This window comes from Beta vulgaris, chromosome 4 (assembly GCF_026745355.1).
Source record: "Beta vulgaris subsp. vulgaris cultivar EL10 chromosome 4, EL10.2, whole genome shotgun sequence".
NCBI lineage: Eukaryota > Viridiplantae > Streptophyta > Magnoliopsida > Caryophyllales > Amaranthaceae > Beta > Beta vulgaris.
In genome coordinates, this window is record NC_079205.1 from 23,971,687 (window position 1) to 23,996,742 (window position 25,056).

Genomic DNA, 25,056 nt, shown 5'->3' on the forward strand with positions numbered 1-25,056 from the left:
TTGGTGTCAACTTTAATAAGTTGCCCGGACCCCTCGGCTGTGCCTGAGGCGCTTTCCCTCCCAAGTACTCCTTCGCAAGCCGAGGAGGAGGAGGCCGAGGGCCATCCCCCTACCCTGGGAGGTGTCCCTGGCCTATCCTTCTTCGAGGAGTTACTTAGACAGATATTTGTCTGATGGTGGAGTTAGGATAGCTATGCCGGGAGAGAAGGCGAAGCGTCTACATCCGGTCGGCTCGCGTATCCTGAGATCGACCCCAAAGGTGTCCGGGAGCAAAATTTCCCCTCCCTTCTCTAATAAAGGCCCTAATGGAGGATGCTCGAGGCCAAGCAGCAAAGTTTCAGATAAAGGACCCCTATCTGCTGGTCCGACCCGATGCTAGCCACACCATTTGAGCCCCCCCTGGATGCACCGCCTTTTATTACAAGGCCATGGAGATGGCTTAGTTCCCGCTGACCCAGTTTGAGAAGGATATATTGAATGCGTACCAATTGTGCCTGGGTCAGCTTCTCCGAACTCTTGGGGGGATATTGGCGGTTCAGGTGATTGTGATTCATCGGTGTTAAACCGACCCTCACCTTGGCGCCATTATACAAGCTGTTCGAGATGCCGCCGGGGATCATGGACCTGGTGGTGGTGCTTCCAGGCTCGGCGGGGCTACCGAACCGTCCTGACTACCCACCTCCAGAAGGGTTTCGCGAGGATTTGCTTTGTTTACTATGGGGGAGATTGGGGCATCCCCATCGTACCTCCGTCTGCCGACCCCAACCACTGCCTCAACTTTAAAGTTCCCGAGCTATCAGAAGATCAAGCAGTGGCTGCCATCTATATGCAATTAGAGGCGAAGATAGTGGACGGCGGTGAGGTTTTTGTAGCGGGGAATTGGCTCCCGAGCTGTAAGCTATTCAAGAACGAGCACTTCCTCGCCGCATTCGGCCTGAGTCCGGCCTTTCCCAAGGGTAATTCGGCAAAAGGGGTCTGGTTGACTTGTTTGTGCTTTACTTGTTATATTTTGCTAACTGTGTTTTTTCTTTTTGCAGAAGCTTCCTTATCATTCTTAAAAGAGACCGATCCGGAGATGGCTGAGCGATTAACTTCCGCTGCTCTCAAGGCCGCTCGGATCAGGGCCGAGATGAAGGCCAATAAGATCAACAAGCCTTCCAAGCCGAAGGTAAACACTTTACCATCCGACCCGATTCGCATTTTCCTTGCATATCTTGCTAACACCTTGGTTTTCACAGGATCCGTCCAACCCCAAGCCGAGGAAGCGAAAGGAGAGGGCCGAGGAGAGGGTTGAACTGACGGAGAAGGCCCTGGCCAAAGCTCGGGCCGAGAAGGAGGCTTCAGCGAAGAAGGCTCGAAAGGAGCCTTCTGTCGAGGTGAATAGTCCTCGACCTGATTCCGGAGGTGGGGACACCCATGTCTCGGTCCATCCCTCGGATTTCGAGCCTGTTCGGAGTCCGGGATACGAACCGGGGGCCTCCCACCCTTCTCTGGCCGAGCGCTCTCTGTCCGAGGCGCCCGTCCCCTTCACACAGATGTCCAAGACGGACAAGAAGAAAAGGATTTCCGACGCCCTGGAGATCCTATGCACTCAAACTAACCGAGACCACATCAATGAGGTCAACGGGAGGAATGAGTCGAGTGAGCTCTTTCGCTCCTGGATGGACGTAAGTACCTTAGCCTTACTCCTCTTTTTACTTTTTCATTTCTATTTTCTAACTTGTCTTTGTTTTGCAGTTTTCCATCCGGATGACCAAGGTAGCCGAGGACCGGCTCACACTGGTGCAGGAGGTTCAGAGCCTGAAGGAGGCGGCTCGGAAGCACTTCGATGAGTTACCAGGCCAAGGAAGCTAAGCGTCTGGCCGAGCTCCGCTTGGAGGAGGCCAACAAAAAAATTGAGAAGGCGAGGCGACCTGGAAGCAAGAGAGGGAGGACTGGCAGGTCGAAAGGACCAACCTTCTCTTGCCAAGAGAAACGCTGAGTCCGCCAAAGTACGGCCGAGACCAAGCAAGCTCAGGCCGAGAAGGATTGGAAGAGGTCCGGCTCAAACTCCCTGGCCGAGGCTCAACTGAAGGAAGCCCAAGCGGCCGTTTCTCGTTCTCAGGAGGAATGGTTCAACGCCTGGCAGAAGTCGGACGACTGTACGATTTCTGCGCCGACGTGGGCCAATCTTCCCATAAGATGGGCGAGGACGAGGCGCTTGCTAGGCTTAAGGTAGCCTTTGCTGATTCCTGTCCCGAGGCCGACTGGAATTCAGTCTGGTCTCGCTACCAGGAGTTGGCCGAGCCGAGCAGCTGAGATTAAGGCCAAGATGGCTGAAGAGATGAGCTCGGACAGCGACTCTGTGATGAAGAAGAAGATGCTGGTAGCACCGAGCCACCTCCACAGAGCAACCTGCCGTGAGCAACCTGCCACCGGTCCTTCTACTTAGCTTCTTAGGATTTTACTTTCTTAGCTTTGGCCTTGTCGGCCCTTTAGCTATGTTTTTGTAAACTTTTGGTTGTATTTTACAACTTTTGATCAATTGGAATACAACTACTATTTTGCAACTTGTCATTTGTCGCATATTTTTCGTTATTTGCAATATTACAACATTAATAGACAAAAACTGGTTAAGTTTCTTGCCTTTTTGTTCAAAAATAGACTGGTTAAGTCTTTTTCATTTCTGGGGTAAAACCGACTTGTATCATGGACTGGTTAAGTCCGAGTTACAATTTGATTTGCTTGCTAAACCGACCAGGTATGCTGGCCTTACATCATGCCCCTAGTGCAAGTAACGAAAAAGAGTTACACATAGAATCTTTTGAGATTGTCTAGGTTCCAAGGCCGAGCCAGGGGACCCCTTCGGGAGATTCGAGTCGGAATGTCCCTGGCTTGATGATTTCTGTAACCTTGTAAGGGCCGTCCCAATTTGCCCCCAACTTCCCTTTGAGATGGGAAAGTCCGTGGCTTCGACCTTTCGGACGACCCAGTCGCCTAGACTGATTGGCCGAGGCTTTACTCGCCGTTAAATGCCTTGTGATTCTTTGCTTGTACCGGATGGCTTGTAGCAAAGCATTGCCTCGGGTTTCTGGCAATAGGTCTAAGTTGAGGGCTTTTCTTCTTCATTTTTGGTCGAACTCATAGAATGTCATCCGAGGGAGGGGAATTCCCACCTCGACCGGAAGAACAGCCTCGCTTCCATAGACCAAGCCGAAAGGGAGTGCCCCGTGGCTTCTTTTACCGTTGTTCGAGCCGACCAGAGTACTCCAGGTAGGTCGTCTACCCATGCCCCTTTAGCGCATCAAGGGATTCTTGATACCTTTAGGACAATTTTATTAGCCGACTCGGCTTGCCCTTGGTCTGAGGGCGGGAGACGCCGAAAACCTTGTTTGAATGCCGAACCGGGCACAATACTCTCGAGTCGGCCCGCTGTTGAACTGTCGGCCATTGTCTGATACCAAGGCTCTTGGAATTCCGAACCGGGTAATGATTTCCTCCATATGAACAACTGAACCTGCTTGTCAGTAATTGACGCCAGTGGCTCGGCTTCGGTCCACTTGGTGAAATAATCAATTGCCACAATTAGGAACTTCCTTTGCCCAGAAGCCGGGGGAAAAGGTCCGAGCAGGTCCATGCCCCACTTGTCGAAAGGCAGGACTGCTTGAATGGTGGTGAGGGGAGTGGCCGGCGCCCTCGGTATGTCCGAGTGAATCTGGCAGGAGGGACACCGTCGGACTAAGTCCGAGGCATCAGCTTTCAAGGTAGGCCAATAGTACCGCCTCTTAGCGCCTTTCCGGCTATAGTCGACCCCCTTGATGGCTTCCGCAGGCTCCTTGGTGTATTTCTCCGGAGGACATAATTTCCTTCCTCGGGATTATACATTTGAGGAGGGGATGAGTGAAAGACTTTTTATAGAGCTGCCTTTCATGCCAAAGGAACCAACCAGACTTATGCTTAATCCGGTCGGCTTCTTTAGGATCACTGGGTAAGGTCCCGTCTCGCAAGTACTCCACAATTTCACCCATCCAGTTTGAGGATCGATTGAGTACGAGCTGCTCTTTAGCATTTATGCTAGGCTCCTTCAACACCTCCCAAGTAATGGTTCTGGGGGCCGACCCTCAGCAGAACTAGCCATCCGAGCCAGTGCATCAGCTGCTGATTTTCCGAGCGAGGAATGTGGGTATCCGGAATCCGGACAACCTTGCAATGACAGCTCGGGCTTTGGCCAAGTACATCCTCATGTTGTCCTCCTTGGCCTCATAGTCTCCGGAAATCTGACCCACTATGAGTTGTGAGTCGGACTTGGCTATGATTGAGGTTGCCCCAGCTAGGATGCATAGCTGTATTCCGAGGATAGAGCCTCATACTCGGCTTCATTGTTAGATCCGAGAAATTCGAACTTAACAGCATATTCAATTTTTTCTCCGACCGGGGTTTGATGACCAATCCGGCTCCACAACCACTCTTTGTGGATGACCATCAACAAGCAACTTCCCACTCCTCTTGCGAACCGACCGGGGGTCGAGTTGCGCATTCAGTGATGAAGTCAGCGAGTGCTTGGGCCTTGATGGCTCTTCGGGGCTCGAACTCGAGCCCAAAATCTGCTAACTGGTCTGCCCAATCACTCATCCGACTCGAGTGATTTCTATTCTCAATAAGCTTCCGGAGCGGTTGTCCGGTTAGGACTTTGATGGGGTGTGCTTGAAAATAGGGCTTGAGCTTCCGGCTCGCCATCACCAAGGCAAAGACCATTTTCTCAACATCGCTGTACTTCGCCCCCCTATAGGCGTGGCTGATGAAGTACACAGGATGTTGCTTTCCTTCTCGCTCGGCTATCAGGACGGCGCTAAGAGCGTAGTCCGAGACAGCCAAGTAGATAAACAGGGGTTCCCCCGGCAAGGGGGAGATCAGTTTGGGCAAAGATGCCAAGTGATTCTTGAGGTCAGCGAAGGCTTGCTCGGCTTCGTCATCCCATGCGAACTCTTTTCGCTTCAGGGCCTTGAAGAACACAAGCTTTTATCGGCCGACCGGGAGAGGAACCGACCGAGTGCCGCTAAGCAGCCGGTTAGGCGCTGTACTTCCCGAACATTCCGAGGCGATTTCATTTCTAAGACCGCTTTGATTTTGTCCGGGTTGGCCTCTATACCTCTCTCATCTACTAGAAATCCGAGGCACTTTCCCCCTTTAACCCGAAGACGCATTTTTTAGGGTTGAGCATCATTCGGTATTTCCTTAGGGTGCTCAGCGTTTCTTTCAGATCTGCAGGGTGATCCGACTGGGCCTTGCTTTTGACTATCATATCGTCAACTATTACCTCAATGTTCCGACCCAATTGGTCGCTGAAGATTTTGTTACGGTCGCTGATATGTCGCCCCGGCATTTTTGAGGCCGAATGCATCATTTTGTAGCAGTAGACACCCTGAGGAGTGATGAAGCGTATGAACCCTATCCTTCTCGGCCATGGGAATTTGATGATAGCCGGCATTTGCATCCATGAAGCTGAGAAGGGCGTGCCCTGCCGTTGAATCGACCAGCCTATCGATCTTTGGCAGAGGGTGATTGTCTTTTGGGCAGGCTTTGTTTAAGTCGGTGAAGTCGACACACATTCGCCATGCCCCACTCGGCTTTTTGACCAAGACCACGTTGGCTAGCCATTCCGAGTACTGACACTCTTCTATGAAACCGCCTCGAGCAGCTTCTTGACTTCTGCTGCTGCCGCGGCATTTCTTTCGGGACCTTGGTGCCTGAGCTTCTGCTTGATAGGTCTGAACCCCTCTTTGATGTTAAGCTCATGGCACATGATTTTCGGGTCGAGCCCCGGCATTTCTGTGGCCTCATAGGCAAAGACATCTTGGTACTCCGTGAGCACTTGGATGATATCTTGCCTTGTTTGGGATCCATGGCCTTGCCTACCCTGACAGTCCGACCGGGGTCCTGTGCCGATCGTCGACTCTTCGTCCTCTCGGCTGGTTGAGGACGTTCTATTGCTTGGGGTTTTCAGTTATGTACACCCCGAGGCTCGTTGAGGGCTGACCCCCTTCATATTTCTTTTTTTCGAGTCCTTTTGGACGTCGTTGTCCGAGTCCTTTTGGACGTCGGTATTTTTGAGGCTATTCACATAGCACTCTCTTGCGGCCTGTTGGTCGCCTTGAATTTTTCCTACCTTCCCGTCATCAGTCTCAAACTGCAAGAGGAGCTGGTAGGTGGAGATGGCGGCCTTGGCCTTGTTTAGCATGGGCCTCCCCATTATTATGTTGTAAGGCAAAGGGATGTCTACCACCAAGAAGTCGATCGGTAGGCTTCTCCCCTTACCCTTTTCACCCATCCGAGTGGGTAATTTTATTGATCCGACCGGGTGGACAGAGTTGCCCCCGAAGCCTATGAGCGGCTGAGCCATGGGGGTAACATCCCGTTCGGTGTACTTCAGCTTTTTGAGGCAGTCAGGGTGATTATTCAGCGGATGACCCTATCCACCAATACCCTCTTCACCTTTGTATTCGCTACCTTGAGCTCAATGACAAGGGGGTCGTCGTGCGGAACACGCAACGTCCGACTAGGTTCCCCAAATGTCATGACGGGGCAGCTGCTCGGGGAGCTGAACATCAAGCACCTGATGTTTAAGGTTCTGGAGGTGAGCCTTGCGCGCTCGGCCGGTTAGGCCTCCCGACGCAAATCCTCCAGCGATGACACCAATGAACCTTCGTGTCCCCACTGTTCGACTGACCCACCTTTTGCTTTCCCTTTCTTTCGCTCGAACGCTTAGGTAGTGGTTGAGTTGCCCTGGTCGGCCAACCGTTCAAGGATTTCTTGAGCTCCCGACAGTCTTGGTGGTGTCCACATTCCTTGTGGTAGTCACACCAAAAACTTTTCCCTCCGAGACGATGACGTCCGGATGGGCGTTGGCCTGGGAAGCCAATTTTTGTCCGGATGCCAAAGTAGATTTCCTTCCGGTTTTTATTGAATCGGGGGTCGTTGCCATTATCAGTGAGCCGATCCCCTCGGCCCCCTTTCTTTGATGCTTAGGCTGACCCGCGTGATTCCCTTCATCCTTCCTTTTCTTGCCAACCTCGTCCGAGTAACGGCAGATATCCGTTGCTTGGATGAATCTTTGAGCCCGAGCCATGGCTTCCGAGTAAGTTTTGACTTCATTCTCGGCCAATGACCATCTGAGCCGACCCGGTTGGAGGCCGGACATGAGGGCAGCGAAGGCTACAGCGTCCTGTAGGTCGGTTATTTTGAGAGATCTTCGTTGAACCTCTTGATGTAGTCCGACAAGGATTCATTCTTGTCTTGCTTCACCCCCATGAGGTGAAGGCTGGTTTTTCTTTGCCTCTTTCCCGCTACGAACTGATGGATGAAGAGGTGCTCCAATATGGCGAAGTCAGTGATGACCCCCGCCGGCAGTTCTTGGAACCAATTCAGAGCCAACCCTCTGAGGGTGGTAGGGAAGAAGCAGCACCAAGTGGCCTCGCAGCTTGTCTGCACGCTCATTTGAGCCTTGTAACTAGCCATATGATCATCTGGGTCGGTTAGGCCCGCAAATGGCTCGATCAGGGGGGTTTTAATTTTACCCGGAGGTTGGTCCCTAGGATTTCCTGACTGAAGGGGATCAGGAACTTGAGCCCTCCTCCAGCTAGCCTAGGGGGCTGAGAATGAGCCGAGTCCCCTTGGCCCTCTCGGTCATTTGCTTTCTTCCTGAGGAACTCCCGAGCGTCATAGCCTTGGCTGAGGCGCTTCTTGTTGTTAAGGAATCTCGGGCATCTTGGGGTTTCCGACCCGCACCCCCCCTTGGGGATTTAGATACATGGGCTCTGCATGCTGACGGGCCGACCCTGTCGCGCTGACTTTTCTCTTTCCCGGTGGCTCGGGTCTCTCGCATCGGACCGTGGCCGGCTAGGCTGCGGTCTCGATTAGAACGAGAGTTGTCCCTCTGAGAGCGGACGACCGTGCGCTCCCTGGGCTCATGCTGATTGAGCGGGACGACTTGTTGTGGCTGCCTCTGCTGAGCATGGCCATCATGTCCATCATCCCTTTTGGAAGTTTCCTGGAGCTGAGCCGTGATAAGGGCCAGGTCAGACGCAAGAGCGGCTGAGGCTCCACATGCTGATATGCTGGGATACGACCGAGGGTCCAGAGTTTGGACGGTAGGTGACCTCCGAGCCGGTGAGGGAGTCCGCTCGCCTCCGGTTATGCGCAGGCGAATGACCTCGCTCCGGTCGGGGATTGGGGGATCCCGATTATGGCGGGCGAGTGGCCTCTTCTTGGCCGAGCGACCTTTCAGAGGTGGTTGCCGCGAGTGTTTTTGGTTGGTGCCATGTCAATTGGCGTTCTGAGCTGAGTAGCTAGAGTGAATAAATCTGAGTGAGTGGTGGCGAAGTAACTTTTTGTACTATCCCCACAGACGGCGCCAAACTGTTTCTGTCTAGAAATTAAGGGTTCTGATTCCTTTGCTTAGGGAGTACCGGGTCAGATTCGAATGTCCTGAGTTCAAAGTCCGTACGCCGGAATCCTGCAAAAGTAACGGTTAGACTGCCCCGGGGGTTGTTCCGGGATCGCCTCTCCGACGCTCAAGTCAGTGATCAAGCTTAGAGAGATAAAGCTAGAGAGAGATGCTCTGGTTTGTTAGGTAAGAATTCAATACCTTCTCATTGATGAGGGGGTTGAGTATTTATAGTGCTGGGGATATCCCAACTGTAGGCCAGCTGGGGGGCACTGACAGCTGGAATGCACCATCACAGGTGGGGCCCACTGGAGGTTCTAAGGCCTTTATCGGGCTGGATTATCCCTGGTACGCCTAACCCAGGAAATAAGCCCAAACAATACATAAAAAATAAGGTCAATTACAACGAACTCAATACACGGTTCAAACATTTTGAAAAACTTCCTTATAAACCACATTGGTTGTAACAGTCTAACAGATGAGTTGCCACGATCTTTATTATATATTAAGTTTTCAAATCATGTTTGCTTGTAACTCTTCAAACAACGTCATGCAATTGTACGTGTCTGAATGCATAACACAAACTTAAAAAAATGGGTAACTTTCTGCCTAAAAGGGTCAATTTTCATTTTTACAAAGCTGATTTGTTTAACATTAAAAGTTGTCTTTTATATAAAATACAAATGTGACCCATTTTAAACTAAAAAGTGACCCATTTGAACTTGAAAGTGACTTGTTTTGACCAAAAGTAAATTAGTTTGATATAAACTTATTGTACACTGAATGCACATAATAGTAATTGAATATAAAACCTACTAACCCTTATACTTTTATCATCCAACACTTCATTATACACCCTCGTTCATGTATTTTTTTTCCTCTTCTTCTTCCTCTTCCTCTATCTCTTTCCTCATTTTCTATCTTTTCCATGAAAATTGCCAAAGCAACATGAGTAACGTAGAAGTTATAGGTTTTTATTATTATGTTCTAATGAACTTATTCTCATAAGTTTTCTAAGTTGTAGTACGTACCTATGTTCGATTTTGAAATATTAAGTTAGTGTTAAACTACTAATTAAAATTGCAAAAAAAGAAGACCTCCTCGTTGTGGAAAGTCTATGGATGTCATGCCAAAGGTGCATGATGTGAAATATATATATATATATATATATATATATATATATTATATATATATATATATATATATATATATATATATATATATAAAAGAAGAGAGAGAGAGAGAGAGAGAGAGAGAGAGAGAGAGAGAGAGGCAAGATCACATGAGAATGTCCCTTACATGAGAAATGAGAATGAATCTCAACCACACGATTGGTTTAGAGTTACAACACTTGTTCATTAGAGTTATATCCCTCTAAAAAATTTTGAATTCAAATTTCTTTTTTTGAAATTTTTTTGAAATTTTTTTTCCAAATATTTTGTTTTTGGAGTTACATCACTTTTTCATTAAAGTTACATCACTTATTCATAAGAGTTATAGTGTGTAAAATTCATTCTTATTTCTCATATAAGTATGCATTCTCATATGAACTCACTTATATATATATATATCCCGTTAGCAAGTGTGCTTTCCTGGAGAAAAATCAATTGAGTACTTATGGTTGCATCCACATTACGATCGATCTTGGTAATACCAAAAACCCCACCCATAGTTCTGTAGAAGTGATGATTTAGAAGTTAAAAACAGAAAAGATAAATTTGTATTACTTAGAAAGATAATTCCAAAATGTTTTTTTATCTATATAAGTATATCCACCTACAACTTTCTTAAAGCCTAAAAGGTTTAATTTGTGAATAGGAAATCAACTATGAGGGTCTCATATTTTTTTTTTGAGCCCCTTTCGAGAACCCGTGGTAAGATGAATAACCTCTGGGCTGCCCTCGCACAGGGCAACTCACCTAGAGGCCCAACACCCCCCTCCCTTCCCCAACAATATTGGAATTTTGCTTCCACCAAAATTTGAACCTTGGTCTCCCATGTGGGAGATAGGAAGCCATACCATTGGATTCAAGGGTCCTTGGTCTATGAGGGTTTCATATATTCTAAGCTTTAGTTTCTTTTTTTGAAGTGAGGGTTTCAAATATTCAGCTAATAGGATAATACATCTTCTATTGGCATGTTCTATATTTTTTGATCATATATGATGATATCTTCAAATATTAAAAGGATATAAAGTCATCCATATGCCCACTCATCACCCTTGGCAAGTACAAAATAAAAAACCATCCAGTTTTCACTACCCACTTCTATATCAGTATCTTCTAATACCCAACCCACCACATATCTTATCCTCCAAAAGATTCACTTTACATGCCAAAACACCCACCCCATTTATGTTAATTAATTTTAAGTAAAAGTAATTAAATATGTGTACCCCACCACTTTTGAGCAACGTATATAATGTAGAAGTGTTACTAAAAAATTCTACGGGCCATATAAATTATTATAAATTATAAAGTAGAATCTGGCACATACAATTGCAGATTATCTATTTATCAAGTAAGTTTGATTATAAGATAATATTATAAATATAGATGATATGTTGTTTAACAAAAAAAATTTTACAATAATGATAATAATACATTAAATTCATTTCAAATATATTTTTTTACACTTTTTTAGTTTCTTTAACTTGCAATGGTTTTACTTTTACACTATTCATGAACTCTAATTAGTTTATCTTTGGTGACTTGTAGTTGACGAAAAACATATTCATGTATAATTTTGTTATGCTATGATTTGGTAAGCTCAAACATCTAATTGTATTCAAGAACTTTAGTGAGTAGATTTCGTGCATTCCCAAGTTGCCTTCTTCTTTAGAAATTGAATTTGATCTCATATAGACTTTTATTCTCCCCTGATTCAAATTCACGTAATTTGCATGAAAAATTATCTATTTCATAAATTTAAGATTTAAGATTTTTTTTTTCTATAATTATGGTCTAGCTTGTGATTTGATGTTTTTTTTAATTGTATACTAAATATACATTAAAATTGGCTTTTGACCCATGTGTTGAGCTGTTGATTTAGTTAGTGCCATGGTGGGTCAATGAACCACAATCTTTTAACAAAAAAGTGGATTAAAAAGTACGGATATAGTACTTCACAAAATCATAATTTTACATTATCCACTTTGAAATATAAATTTTTGTTCATTTAATTAAAGTGATGTAAACTCTCTAATTGTCTCCCTTTTTCCCCTTTTCCTTCATCAGTTAGGGACAACCATGGATGATCTCATCGATGGTAAGCCCCTTTTCCTTTCTTGTTTTTACTTTCTAGTTTGCCATTTTGTTTTGTTGAATAAGTTAGTCTCTCTTTATGAGAGTTTCTTGTACCCTGATATGGGAAGACTAGTCTTCTCTGTTGTGGAGGTCTCCTTCTCCTTAATGGGAGTTGTGAGTCTAGTTTTTTCATTTGTAGGTATGAGAAATTGTTCTCATTGGTTGAAGTTCAAAACAATCAATATGAAGGTATTGGAAGCTCGGATGCGGTCAATATGGATAGTTCAAGAATGTTCTTCTCTAAACTATGTCAAAATGATAGACGATTCCAATAATAGTTGCTTGGGACAACAAATACAAGGGACTTGCGCCATAATATTCGATCTGGTTCATTGTAGTTTCATTGAAAACGAAATTGATCTGATCTTTTTTAATTGTATATTGTTTTCTTTATTTCTTATTGTAAATGTCGTTTGACTTTCAATTAATGAAATTTCTCTTTCAAAAATTAAAGGGATGTAAAACTCTTTTTAATCTATTAACAATTTGGATAACGTTAATCAAATAAACTCCTTTTCTTTTAGTTTGAAATTGAAATATGGATTATGATAACATTAGTCAAGTTTCAACGTCTCATATTTATTAACTTTAATGAACTTGTAATGAGCCTTCGATTTTAGATTACACTCATAATAAGAATCAAAATATACAACAAATTTTATTATATTGTGCTTTATAAATTCACCCTACTTAGATGATTAAAATAACAAATCTAAAATATTACTTCTATGTCATTATTGATAGGGTGAGCAATATATAATCTCATATATAAAGTTTGATGAAAATTAAAGAATTATCTCAATGCTATATCTTTTCCATTATCTCACTATATAAAATTCTATGTAAAAACCTTTTTTGTCTGCCATTAAATAAGGCTAAAAGTCTAGGTAAAATACGGCTTATTAATACCCGTAATTTATGATATCTATATATATAAGACCAAAAATCCAGCTAAAAGTATAAGGATATATAAAAATTGATTTTGATTTTTAATTAAAGAATGCACATTTTTTAATAATCCAAAATAAATTATCTGCCACACATAAAAAAATTTACATTACATATTAGAAAATTAATGCAATAATCACCCAATATTTTATTTGCATACGATGTGAAATCTACATTATTGCGTTATTTGTTACTCCCTTCGTTTCCTAAAACTCTTCCCTCTTTCCGTTTAAGGGTGTTTCCAAAAGATCTTCCCTCTTTTGCTTTATTCCTTATTTGGCAAAACAAATTTTCCTATTTACCCTCTCATGTCACTATCATATGACCACCATTACATTAATATAATTCAATTTTACTCCCTTTCTCTCTCCTACTTTAACACCTTTTTATTTGTTTATTTATCTTAACCCCTTTCTCTCTCCTACTTTACTCACACCATGCCCCACACAACTTGATTTTCCTTGGTATCTGTAGGAACAGTAAGTGGGAAGATCTTTAGGAAACGGAGGGAGTACATATTAGGAAAAGATTTGACCAAGCCATGATTGAAGGAAATGCCCAAAAAAACTTACCGAATTTAGAGGATTTTAATTGATTGATCATTTAATTGAATGGAAAAGTTTAAAAAGTAATGTACGGCACACTTTTGGACTGAAGGGAAGATTGACAAATCAGCATGTTCAACCATCATACGACATATGTCATTCAAAATTTTGAAGGAATTGATCAAAGATGACAAATGGCGGTGATGGCCTAAATTAATTGATGACAACTAAGCTTATTTTTCTAGGTTTATATATATATATATATATATATATATATATATATATATATATGAAGTAATACTTTTTTCGTTTTTTTTTGTTATTCTTATTTTGAAATGCACAATAAACCGATACAACTCAAAAAAAGGGACAAGATTCTACTATTCTAAATAAACATAAATTAACTAAAAACAAAGATTCTTGTCCTTTTAAGTTATTTTATGTTAGACAACCAATTATACAAAAAGTTTGAGTGATAAAATAGTAAAGTAACTACAAACTACTGTGAACACATTTATTTCTATTTGAGTTACTCTATGTTAGTTAACCAATTAAGCAAAATATTGAGGGATCAAATTAAAAGGTAAAAAGTACTCTGTATTTTTTTTATCTTTCTCACTTGGAATCTTAACACTATTCATAATTAGAGAGAATCCTTTAAATTCTTCTCAATATATAAGACAAAATATAGTTATGTGGGGTCTTGTTTAATTCATCTGAATGAGTACTTTATTAATATTCAACTGTTATAATTTAACCTAATATGTAGTAAAAGATATATAAGATTGAAGAAGTGCATAATACAAATGTGCACAATGAAAGTAAGAAAGATAAAAAAAATACAGAGGGAGTAAATACTAAATAGTGTGAACACATCAATTGCAACACAAAACTAATGGGAAATTTAATTCATAAATTATATTATTTATGGATAGATTCAAAAAAAGAATACATATTGAAATTTTCCAATGGAGAATATAGGAAGAATAAAAGAAAATGAAGGGGGTATACAACTATTTGGAATCGAAACTGTTGCAAGCAGAAAAAAAAGGATGAGGAAGTATATATATGCATTCATTAACTAAAATATGATATAAAAAAGTTACGAGAAAAGAACCTCCATGTGAGAGCAGAGACAGAATATAACACCACAAATGCTAATATTACAAGTAATATATAACTTTTTAGAATTGAAATGTTGCAAGAAAAAAAAAAATAGGAAGTGTTATAGGCATTCATTAACCAAAATAAGACAAAAATAACCCACAAAGATTAAAAGACATTCTTATATAAACTATATTCAGTTCACTTTATTATTATTTATTTTAGATTAGATCAGACTAGAAAAAAAAGATCTCAGATCATATAAGTTCAGATAATGCGTATATTTAAAAACTTATTATTATTGTTAGTATTATTGTTGTTATTATTGTTATTGGTATCATGATTGTTATGATGATTATTAGTATTACTAATGCTATTATTATTGTTGTTGTTGTTATTATTTATTTATTTATTTATTATTATTAATAATATATTTATTATTATTATTGATATTACTATTATTAATTATTAATTATTACTATTATTATTAGAATTACTTTATACGATTACTATTACTATTAATACTACTATTTACTACTCCCTCCGTTTTATTACAATCTACACACTTACACTTTTCATGCATGTCAATGTAAAACTTTGAGGACATATATCTTTAGTTTAGTATTTGTAAAAATTATAAAAAGTACATATTAATAAATACATGTTATGATGAATCTAACAAGATCCCACGTGACTATATTTTCATCTGCTTATAAATCACAAATGATGGTCAAAGTGAAATTTGTGAATAGTGTAAAATGTCAAAGTGTGTAGATTAAAATGAAACGGAGGGAGTAGTACAAAGATTATTATTATTGTCGTTGTTGTACTTATTCATTAGAAAAAATTGACATGAACAATCTAAACTTTCACTTGTCTTCTCAAAATAATCCAAACTTTGAATTATTCCAAAATAATCCTAACTTTTGAAGAGAACTTCTCAAAATAAACCAAACTATCACTTTTCTTGGCTACACTAATCCGTTTTATGTCTATAATATATAGAAAATTAATAGTTCGAATTATTATTAATGTCATTGTTATTATTATGAATGTCATTGTTATCACTATGTGCAGCTATTTGTATTTAAGAAGAATGACGATGTTCTTTTGACATTTGTACATGTTTTTTCATATTTGTTCTAATTAACAATTTTCATATGTAATGTTCTTTTTTGATGTTGTACATGTAAATAACATGACAATAGTATATGATAATTTTTTTTAACAATATTGACAGTATAATATAAAGTATATGTTACTTGTTTATATAAAACATGAGTAGCATGAGAGAACCTAATGGTGTTTGCATCACCACCAAATTCCCCCTACAAAGGATTTCAACTAATCTTTATAAATAAATTTTATATAGAACATGACAATAATATAAGAACAATTAGCAATTTTGTTCAAGATCATATGGTTAATTATATATACTACATCCATTTCTTTTTAATTTACACACTTTATTGTTTGGTCTGTTTCTTTTTAATCTATACACTGTTGCTTTTTCTATTTTTAGTAACCTATTACATCTACTTTCTCCTCTTTTTCCACCAATGTCATCCACTTTTTAACATTTTACCCACTTTTTAATTTCTCTCTTTCACTTTTCAGTTTCTCTCTTTCACTTTTCAGTTTCTCTTTCTACCTTTTTAGTTTATCTCTCATACTTTGCACTTTCTTCTTGGTTCTCCCCCAAAAGTGAAGTGTGTAGATTAATTTGAAACAAATGTAGTAATATTTATATATTTATTTATAATAAAAAAGAATAATTGATTGATATAACAAAGAACATGTTGTTAGCTAAATTCGAACATGCCATCAATATGGACGCCTTGACAAAAACAGTCCCAACTATGATTTTTTATTGTTCAGTCTCAACTTTGCAGGACATTTTACAATACTAGTCCCCGCAGTTTAGAAACCTGCTGTAGCAGGTAAACTTGCCAAAAATAATTTTCTTTCCTTTTCTATCTTCTTCCTCCTCTTTCCTCCTTCCTTTCTCCCTCCTTCCTTCACTGCTTCCTCTTCCTCCCCTCCCCTTCCACCCTACTACTCCCTCAGCCACCTCCCCTAACTGTCACCACTCCCCACCACCCTCTCCTCCATCTCCAAAGCCCTTTTACATCCTCCGCCACCCTCTCCCCCGTCCCCTGAAACCACTCCCCTTACTCAGCCACCCCTTTCTCCGCCACCCTCTTCTCTTACAATTTGATTTTTGTTTCTTAAATTTTAGTGTAAAATCTTAATTTTTATTATATTTGTATTTTATTATGCGAATTGATTTCGTTCATTTCTTTTAGGTTATTTGACAAATTGTTATGTTTGTGTGGTCAGCTTGGTTTAATTAGATTGTATGGAGAACTAAAGAAAGAAAAAAAAGTGTGTTTTTTTGTTGGATTTATCGATTTAAAAAAATAATCCTTTTTTGTGTGGTATTCGGATTTGCGCATTTTGTGCTGCTTGTTTTTATATTTTTTTATAAAGACCTCCTTCTAAAAATTGAGATGATAATTAATTATTCTCTTGAACTCTAAAAACACAAACCGGCCTATCTCTCTGAGATTTGTTCATTTCTCGAGAAACTCCAATCCTTTATCCGGGTGCACGGAGTTGGGGATCGTTGTGTGATCCTTGGGGGACGAAAGTCAGGAATCCGCCCCGGAGATGGCGATACTCGGTCTAAGGCAGTGACCTCTATACCAAGGTGCAACATTATTCTTGTGGAATTCAAATAAGTTCAGTTGATTGTTATCTACAGATAAGTTTCTTCTCTATATTGTATATCAATATGTATAGTTTATATCTTTGTTCTTCATGAGTTCATTAATCTAACTTATATTTCCAACAGATTGTTGACCATGTATTAGAGTAAATGAAAATGAAGTTGATCTACTTTTGTAATAGTTTTAGCTAAAAGTATAACTTAAAGTTATTTAATACCCCTTTAATTTTATATGGAGTTGATTGCTTATGATAATGAGATAGTAGAAACATGATTTTGTTTTATTTAATTTGATATGGTTGTATTTGATAGCTTGTGCTAAAAAATGTGCATGTGATTTATTTGAATAGGTCGGCAGGGCAGGGGGAGGAGAGGTGGTAAGGGAGGGGGTGGATGTCGAGGGAGAAGGAAGAGGAGGAGGAGGAGTGGGATGAAGGAGGGAGGAGAGAAAAAGAATGTGTTGAGCAACAACAAAACAAGAAAAAATGTTTTAAAAAAATAATGACCTCTTAAATCGGTTACTGGTTAACCTGGCTCGCTATTGTAAAATACTCCTAAAAATTGGGACTGCATTAAAAAAACATAGTTGAGACTGTTTTTGTCAGGGCGTCCAGAATTGGGGCTGATTAAGTTAATTTCCCTTATAAAGATAACAGTTATCTTTTATTTTCTATGTGATGAAGCAAGTGGTAATGGTCGTGATTGTGGTGGTTGTTAGTGATGATTGATAAGAGAAATTTAGTGTGTCGTTAAGTCACCAAAAATCGCATTACAAATAATATTTATAACCCCTAACACGCAATTATTGTAGTAAAGGCAAGTCAAGAGTTGATCCACGGTTAATTGGGATTAATCAAAATCTAACAAGTCTAGATTACCTAATTTTTGGTAACGACTAATGACTAACTATTGTCAAAGAACTAGCAAATAATATGAGATTAAATATCAATAAGGAAGACACTAGAGTTAAGGTTACTAGTATGAATCAAAGCGGAACAATGATCATTAATGCAATTGTGATTCAAAGGCGACAATTATGCAAGGTTTATTTTTCCTCTAAAATACTTGAGTCCTCTCTCGAATGATCCTCAAGAATGACCGCTTAATTAATTAACTAAATCCTTCTCGAGTGATCTTTAGTCAATTGATTAAGAGAGCCAATGAATTCAGAAACCCCTAATAAAGGATTCCCTTAATTTCTACCCAATATCTTGGCATAGAAATTAAGTTGATTCATGGGGATGATAAAGAAGGTTCAAAATTCGATTAACAACATTTGAAATCAAAATATCAAAGCATAAATGTGATCAATATCTATCCTAAAGCCTCAAAACACTAATATCAATGCATAAACATCTTTAGATCATCACAATCACATTAACAATACATAAAAACCTTAACCCCTACTTTAAATTTCACCCTAATCCAAGATAAGAGACTACTCACTAATCTTGAATTCTAAGCATAAAAACATGAAATTTATAAATAATCTAGGGTTAAACGTAATTAAGGGATAATTAAACGAATAACAATAAGCAATTATGAAACTACAATATAAGAGATCTAATAATGTAGAAGAACAAAGAATAACAATGGAAAGGAAGAATAAAAACTGAAACTTTGCAATTTAATTGATAAAAGATACCTTCAATCTGTAGAAATCAACAAACTTTGATCTATCAATCCAAAATCTAAGACATAACTCTCTAATCTCTAGAATAAAGCATAGTTCAAAAAAAAAACGTCCAACTGTTTTAATTAGGCACGAGGCTGACAATTTTTGATGGAACTAACATAGATGGTGCAGTTGCACCACAAAAAAAGTGTAGGCGCACCAAACACATTGATCTCGAAGTCCAATAATCTGTCAAAAGGTGGAGGCGCACCTCACTAAGTGGTGTGGCCACACCTTATTAGTTGGTGTGGGCGCACCAACTGTTCTGCATTGGTAAGACATTTCAACTTAAAACGTGCATAACTCTTTCGTTTTAGATTCAAATCAAGCTTATGACCAGTCACTGGAAAGCTACCGAAATAAGCTTTCACCTCCAAGTGGATTTACCATCATCAATTTGTCGTTTGAAAGTTATGTTCATTTGAAATTCTATATTCAAGATTCTATTATGGGGCGTGGTGTGAAAGCACCATTTATTAACGTGTTATATATTTTCATTGCTTTCTTCGCCGACTCTATAACTTACAACCATCTTAGGTAGTTCCACGTATATTAAGAACATGACAAAACAGGGTAAAAACAAATGTACTAGAAATTCAGTCAAAAATTACTGAAAAACTAGCAAAATGTCACTATCATTAAGAGTGATCAAGTAATGAAATAGAAGGGAAAGGGAGAAGAAAGAGGAGAAAGAGGATCAAAATGAGTTAAACGCAGTCCATAAAGTGCATTGGAAACGCACTTATCAATGATGGTGAGAAAGCAGTGGATAAGCCTACAACGTACAACCCATGCTATTTTTTTTATTTTCATTCCTCATTTTTTGCCTATTTCGAGTACTACAATGATAAATGAGCACAAAATTCACTCTTGGGTGCACTGTACACTCGGGTGCACTGTACACTCGGGTGCACTGTACACTCGGGTGCATAGTATATACTTTCTTCATTTGTACATACATGCAATATTTGGTTACTAACCAACTTGTAGTGTATGGGTAAAACCACAGCCATAGGATAATTTTCTACTAGTGTTAGTCTCTACAATACTTTGTATAAGTTGACCTCCAAGACCCTAGTTAATAGGTTAAAACCCTTACTCCCCTCGTGGATGTCTCCTAATGAAAACAAGTTCATTCGCTAACTGTGCGTGATTAGTTTAATTTATTATTCACTATTTAGTGGAATAAATCTCACATATTAATAGTTTAACAAAAGTAAATGCACATAGAGGTGTGATTAGCTTCCGAGAAAAAGTAGGGAGAGTTTTGATCGACACGTGACAACATGTGGTCCAGAGTAAAATACTTGAAGCAGCAGTAACCGATCAAGGGGTCCCAAGACAATGAAAATTATGTGTTCCACTCCAAAACAATCTATACGCCAAAGCATTTATTTACCAAACACCAAGACTACAGACTATAAACTTAAATCACAGTAAACATTGGCAATTACATTGAAAAATACATCAATGTAGCCAAATGGGTAATCTATTGTAATGCTTCTGCGAAAAAATCCGGCTCCGTCCGCTGCAGAATATTTTCCGAGCTCCAAAAAAGTCCGCTAGGAAACAATTTCGGACCAAGGGAGTATAGTATAAGTTGAAGAGACATCAATTACCATCATTATCATGATTCATGAATAATAGAAGTATATGTAACTTGTGTAGTTGTGTATACTAAATAGGTGTATCATTGATTTACTGTAGTCAGTCACAACTATTACGCGAAGATTAAATACAATCAAGCAATTTGCTAAAGTACGAGTAAAACATTATTGTAGAACGATCGGATATCAAGCAGCCACCAACTGTATGCTCTTCAATAAGAGAATAGTACGAATTGATACTTGACCTTGTAATGAAATTGGGAAGAGAATAGTACAAGTTATGAGACTACGAAGAAAAGAAAAGTAGAAATGCAAAGTTTCGAGCTATGTTATACAACTATACATCTATAGCACTTACTTGAATAAAGTCATCCTGCAAGTTCAATGTCGACAAAATCCTGAGAAGCAGCTTCAACTTCACAATATCCAGTCAACTAATATTTCAAAACATGGCTGCTGATATGTAGTAAGAGTAAATTAGAGACCAGTACTAGAAATACATTAGCAATATATATCTTTCCCTTTGTCAATGAACCCATCGGAAGGGTTTGCGAAACCTAAGCAACCAGCGATGCTGATGTACATGTTACTAGTGGCTGAATGGGAAAGAGCCTATACCCCCCCCCCCCAAACCACCCTTCTTCTCGAATGTTACCCAGAACAAGAAACCAGCAATGCTGTTGCACATGTTGTATCAGTTCTGCACCGCCAGAGTCCAGACTTAAATGCTAGAGGCAAATAGTCATAGCTAGTGAATTTGACTCAACTGCCAACTCCAGATGATAAAGATGGTGGTCCAGGTCAATGGCAGACATAACACAGCTAAAACCGCAAAAACATCCTCTCTCTTATTATCGTATTGTCCTCAGCCTTCTGACATTGACAAGTGTGTGCTAGCACTGTAAATCAAATTCTAGATTCTTTGTTCCATGAGGCATCAAATATTCTACTACACGGGTTTCAGATTAGTATAAAATGGCAATAAATAAAAACCGAAATGAAAATAAGCAACAATGAGCAATCATTCACATTATTGAGAATAATAACTGGAGCAAGATATTGGCAATTTAGAAGATCGTCAATATGCATAATTAAATCAATGTGACAAATCATTGGGGAAAACAACACCAGTATCTATTAATTCTAAGGATAAAGTTTATGAAAGAATCTTATTCCTTGTCGGTCAAAAACCGAAATCAGTCACATATAGATATAAAACCACATTACCCTGAATGCACACCACAACAAATGAAGAGACCATGAGGAAGTCAAGCAATCTAAACAAAATACTATCTACACCAGTAATTTCTATATTGCTCACACTAGAACGAGGGAACTGTCCAACAAGCAATTATAGATTTCAAAGACAAGCAGGAGGAAACACCAACCAAAAACAGGTGTGGAATCAGAAGAATGTGAATGCATGAATTGAACATATGAATGTGAATGGCAGGAGGGATGAGCTTGTACAATTGCAAAGGAAGAGTTTATGGTGCATATTCCGTCTCAAGAGTCGGTTGTGTCCGTGTCACCATTGCCGCCGGTGCCTTACCACTCCCTACTGAGGTCATCCTTAAGGCTTCACCAACCTCTGAAGCCTTCTCCATATGTTGCATTTTCTTCTTCTGCTGGTATTTTTTTAGCCATGCTATCAAAATTGCCAATAATACCAACAACAAGACTCCACCCAACACAGATCCAACAATTATCCAGATTTTCTTCAAATTTTTCTTCTTTTTATGAGACACTCGGGATGGAGCAGGTGCTGATGGTGCAGGGGAAGGAGCAGGTGCCTCAACAACCAACGCGAAATGCCCCTGTTGAGCAGTAGAACATGTATTCCTCGATATCACATTGCTGAAATTGACATTACCACGAAGATCAAACCAAATACATTTTGCAACAGACCCATCTGGCACAGATTTCACATTGGAGAAACGAATTGTTATTGGATTCATGGATGCCGAAATATCCAATTCAGGCAAATTCGTAGCTGATAAGTTCACAGCATTATATGCAAGCAATCCAAGCATAGGAGCTAAATAAGTATAGCCAGACAACGGGTAATACCGACTAGACCAATTACCCAAATTCTGATAAACCAAAACAAGCCTCTCCACATACGGCTGCACCTCGACACCAATAGGAATCTGAAACTCCTTGTAACCCTCCAACACACCCCTACTCCTCATGCTACCACTCCTCAGCCTCATACCGGAAACCTTAATCCCGGTCAAATTGGAAGGCACAGTCCCATCAAACACAATACCAGTCCTAGGACGAACAAATGCCCGGTAAGCATAATCTTGAAGAAGGGCATCCAAGGCACGAGCTGAGAGCGCAGATGATTGTGCCCCAATATTCGGCACCCAATGCGACCATATTAACATCACAAGCACCACGAGACTTCGAAAGAGAAGCCCCATGAATGCAGAAAGATCAACAAACTCTCAACAGCTTTCTTAGATGTTCAAATGATTTCTTATCAAGATCTGCAAATGATTGCTACTAACAACCATGTCAAACACCTGAAATTAATATTAATTTCACCTCTCAGATCCTCATCAGTCCACAAGTTGAACTCGTCAAAACATATAAGCAGAAGAAAAAAAAATATGGCAGATATAAAAAATAAAAAAAAAGATAAAGTGTTCCTGATTAATAACGTTGCAAAATTATTATCTTTTTAAAAGAAAAATGAAAACATTCGTTTACTTTTTCCTCATTTGCTTTAGAATCCTTCAAAAAGAACATAGTTCCGGAATATTTTCATTATTACTCTATCCTTATAACCCTAAAGAAAAGCATCCCAAGAAAATGTATAATTGTTTCAACAATGTATAATTTCCAGAAATTATAATGTGAGAAAAGAAGAAATTATACCTGTAAAATAGTGAATTATTGCTGAAGAAATTAAGCGAAAACGACACCGTATAATGCAGGTAGCTTCAGAATGTTCCAAGAAAAACACAGACCCACCATAGTTTTCATTGATTTAAAAAGACAGTGTTAAACCCTAATGTGCGAGAGAAAATTAAGGGATAAAAAACGCCGGAAATTTAGTTGTGCGAAAAAAAAGGAAGAAAAAATTGCTGGATATATTTACGGCGGAAAATATTAATGTAGGTAGTAGGATTAGTAGAAGAATGAAAATAATTTGTAGAAGATGAATGAAATGTAAGAGATTGAGAGGAGAGAGAAAATGATGAAATTAGCGACACTTTTAGTTAGCCAGCTAAGTCCCACACACTCAGACTCACACTAACATTCACACTCTAAAGAGAGAGAAAGAAGGGAGAGATTTTATATAGTATATATTATTTATCATGAAAATCTGTAAATTGAGTGGAGTAATGAGGATGAAAAAAGGGGAGAAAAAGAGAGAAGATACTATCATACATTCATACAACTACTACAGCTAAGACTACTTGGCTTAAGAAACTTAGCACCACTCAAACAGTACAAAGATGACACTTTCTCTCTCCTCACCTTCATCGTTTTGTTGGACCTGGTTATAATTAGTTTTAAATTCATGGGACGAAGTGAATATTAAAAAAAAAAATGATAAAGGAGAGGATTTACAGGTGTGTAAATCACTTAACATTTTGTTCAAGTCTAACACACACATGACACATGCTGTCGTTTCTTGACCATTTTATTACCATAAGGTGGAAAACAGGCCTTTTAGGATGGATTACTAGAGTGGGCTTTGTTTCTGTATCTAGTTATTTTTGTATCAGGTTCAAGTTCTGTTTGTTTTGGTCTATGTAAATCCATATTTCAATGGAACACGTATAAGAGGGAAGGGGGATGAATTGTACTTAATTGGAACTTTTAGCAAACTTTCTTGCGGAATTTTAAAATAATAAAGGAATAATAATAAGAGAGGTTGAGAAATATAAAATTGAGGAAACTTCTTGAACCTTACCAAGAAGGGAAAACCTCAAAAACTATAATATTGCAATAACACTATTACAATAACTCTCTACGACTTGAGTTCCTCTCGAACTCCAGTTCTCCACAGTAATCCTCTGTGATTACTGGAACTCTTCTATCTCTTGCTTCTACTCCAAAGCCTACACTCACTGACTTAACTCTAAGTCTTACAAGAGTCACTCAACCCTTGGACCCCAAATTACAAATCAATTTGAGAAACACAGTAGTATATACAATATATCGAACTTAGATATTTAAGGAACTTAGAAACTCACTTAATAATGCAATAGACCTTTTAGAAAACACTTAAAATTTAGCAATAGAAATATGTTTTCAGTTGGTGGTTTGTAATGAAGAAGACTTCTCCTTATATAGTGAAGTCTTCTCAGATTACTTCCACTTATTCCTCCAATAAGTATGACACTACTACAAAAAAGGCCTAGGAAACCGGTTGAAAATGGCCTAGGAAACCGGACTATAACACATCTCCATCTCACAGGTGTCCTAGGCTAAGAGACCGGTTATAATGCCTGGTTTCCTTGTTTATTTAGGAGACCAGTTGACAGGTAAAACCAGTCTCTTAGATAAGTATATATATAATATATAAAGAGGTTAGGAGACCATTTAACATTAAAAACCGGTCTCCTTGCCTTACTCTTTGAAACCATTTATTGACCGCAACCGGTTTCTTAGGTTTAGTAAAATGTTACAATACATACATTATCCTGTATTTGTGGCTCTTCGTATATACGCTTTTTTTTTCTAATAAAATAATTTATTTTTATT

General features: G+C 39.4%; 1 protein-coding gene across 3 annotated transcripts; it reads right to left on the reverse strand.

Annotated features, from left to right (window-relative positions):
• Positions 1-21,484: 21,484 nt before the first annotated feature.
• On the reverse strand, positions 21,485-23,856 carry LOC104907598 (hypothetical protein). 3 transcript variants are annotated; one of them, XM_010696554.3, is made up of 2 exons: positions 23,218-23,856; positions 21,485-22,839 (listed from the first exon to the last, which is right to left on the reverse strand). In XM_010696554.3, the coding sequence occupies exon 2, from the start codon at positions 22,758-22,760 to the stop codon at positions 21,822-21,824; it is 939 nt and encodes a 312-aa protein (XP_010694856.2). In that variant the 5' UTR covers positions 22,761-22,839; positions 23,218-23,856; the 3' UTR covers positions 21,485-21,821. The 3 variants fall into 3 exon arrangements, with proteins under 3 accessions (XP_010694856.2, XP_057250228.1, XP_010694855.2); XM_057394245.1 differs by having other exon boundaries at positions 21,485-22,842; XM_010696553.4 differs by having other exon boundaries at positions 21,485-22,862; positions 23,218-23,855.
• Positions 23,857-25,056: the final 1,200 nt, after the last annotated feature.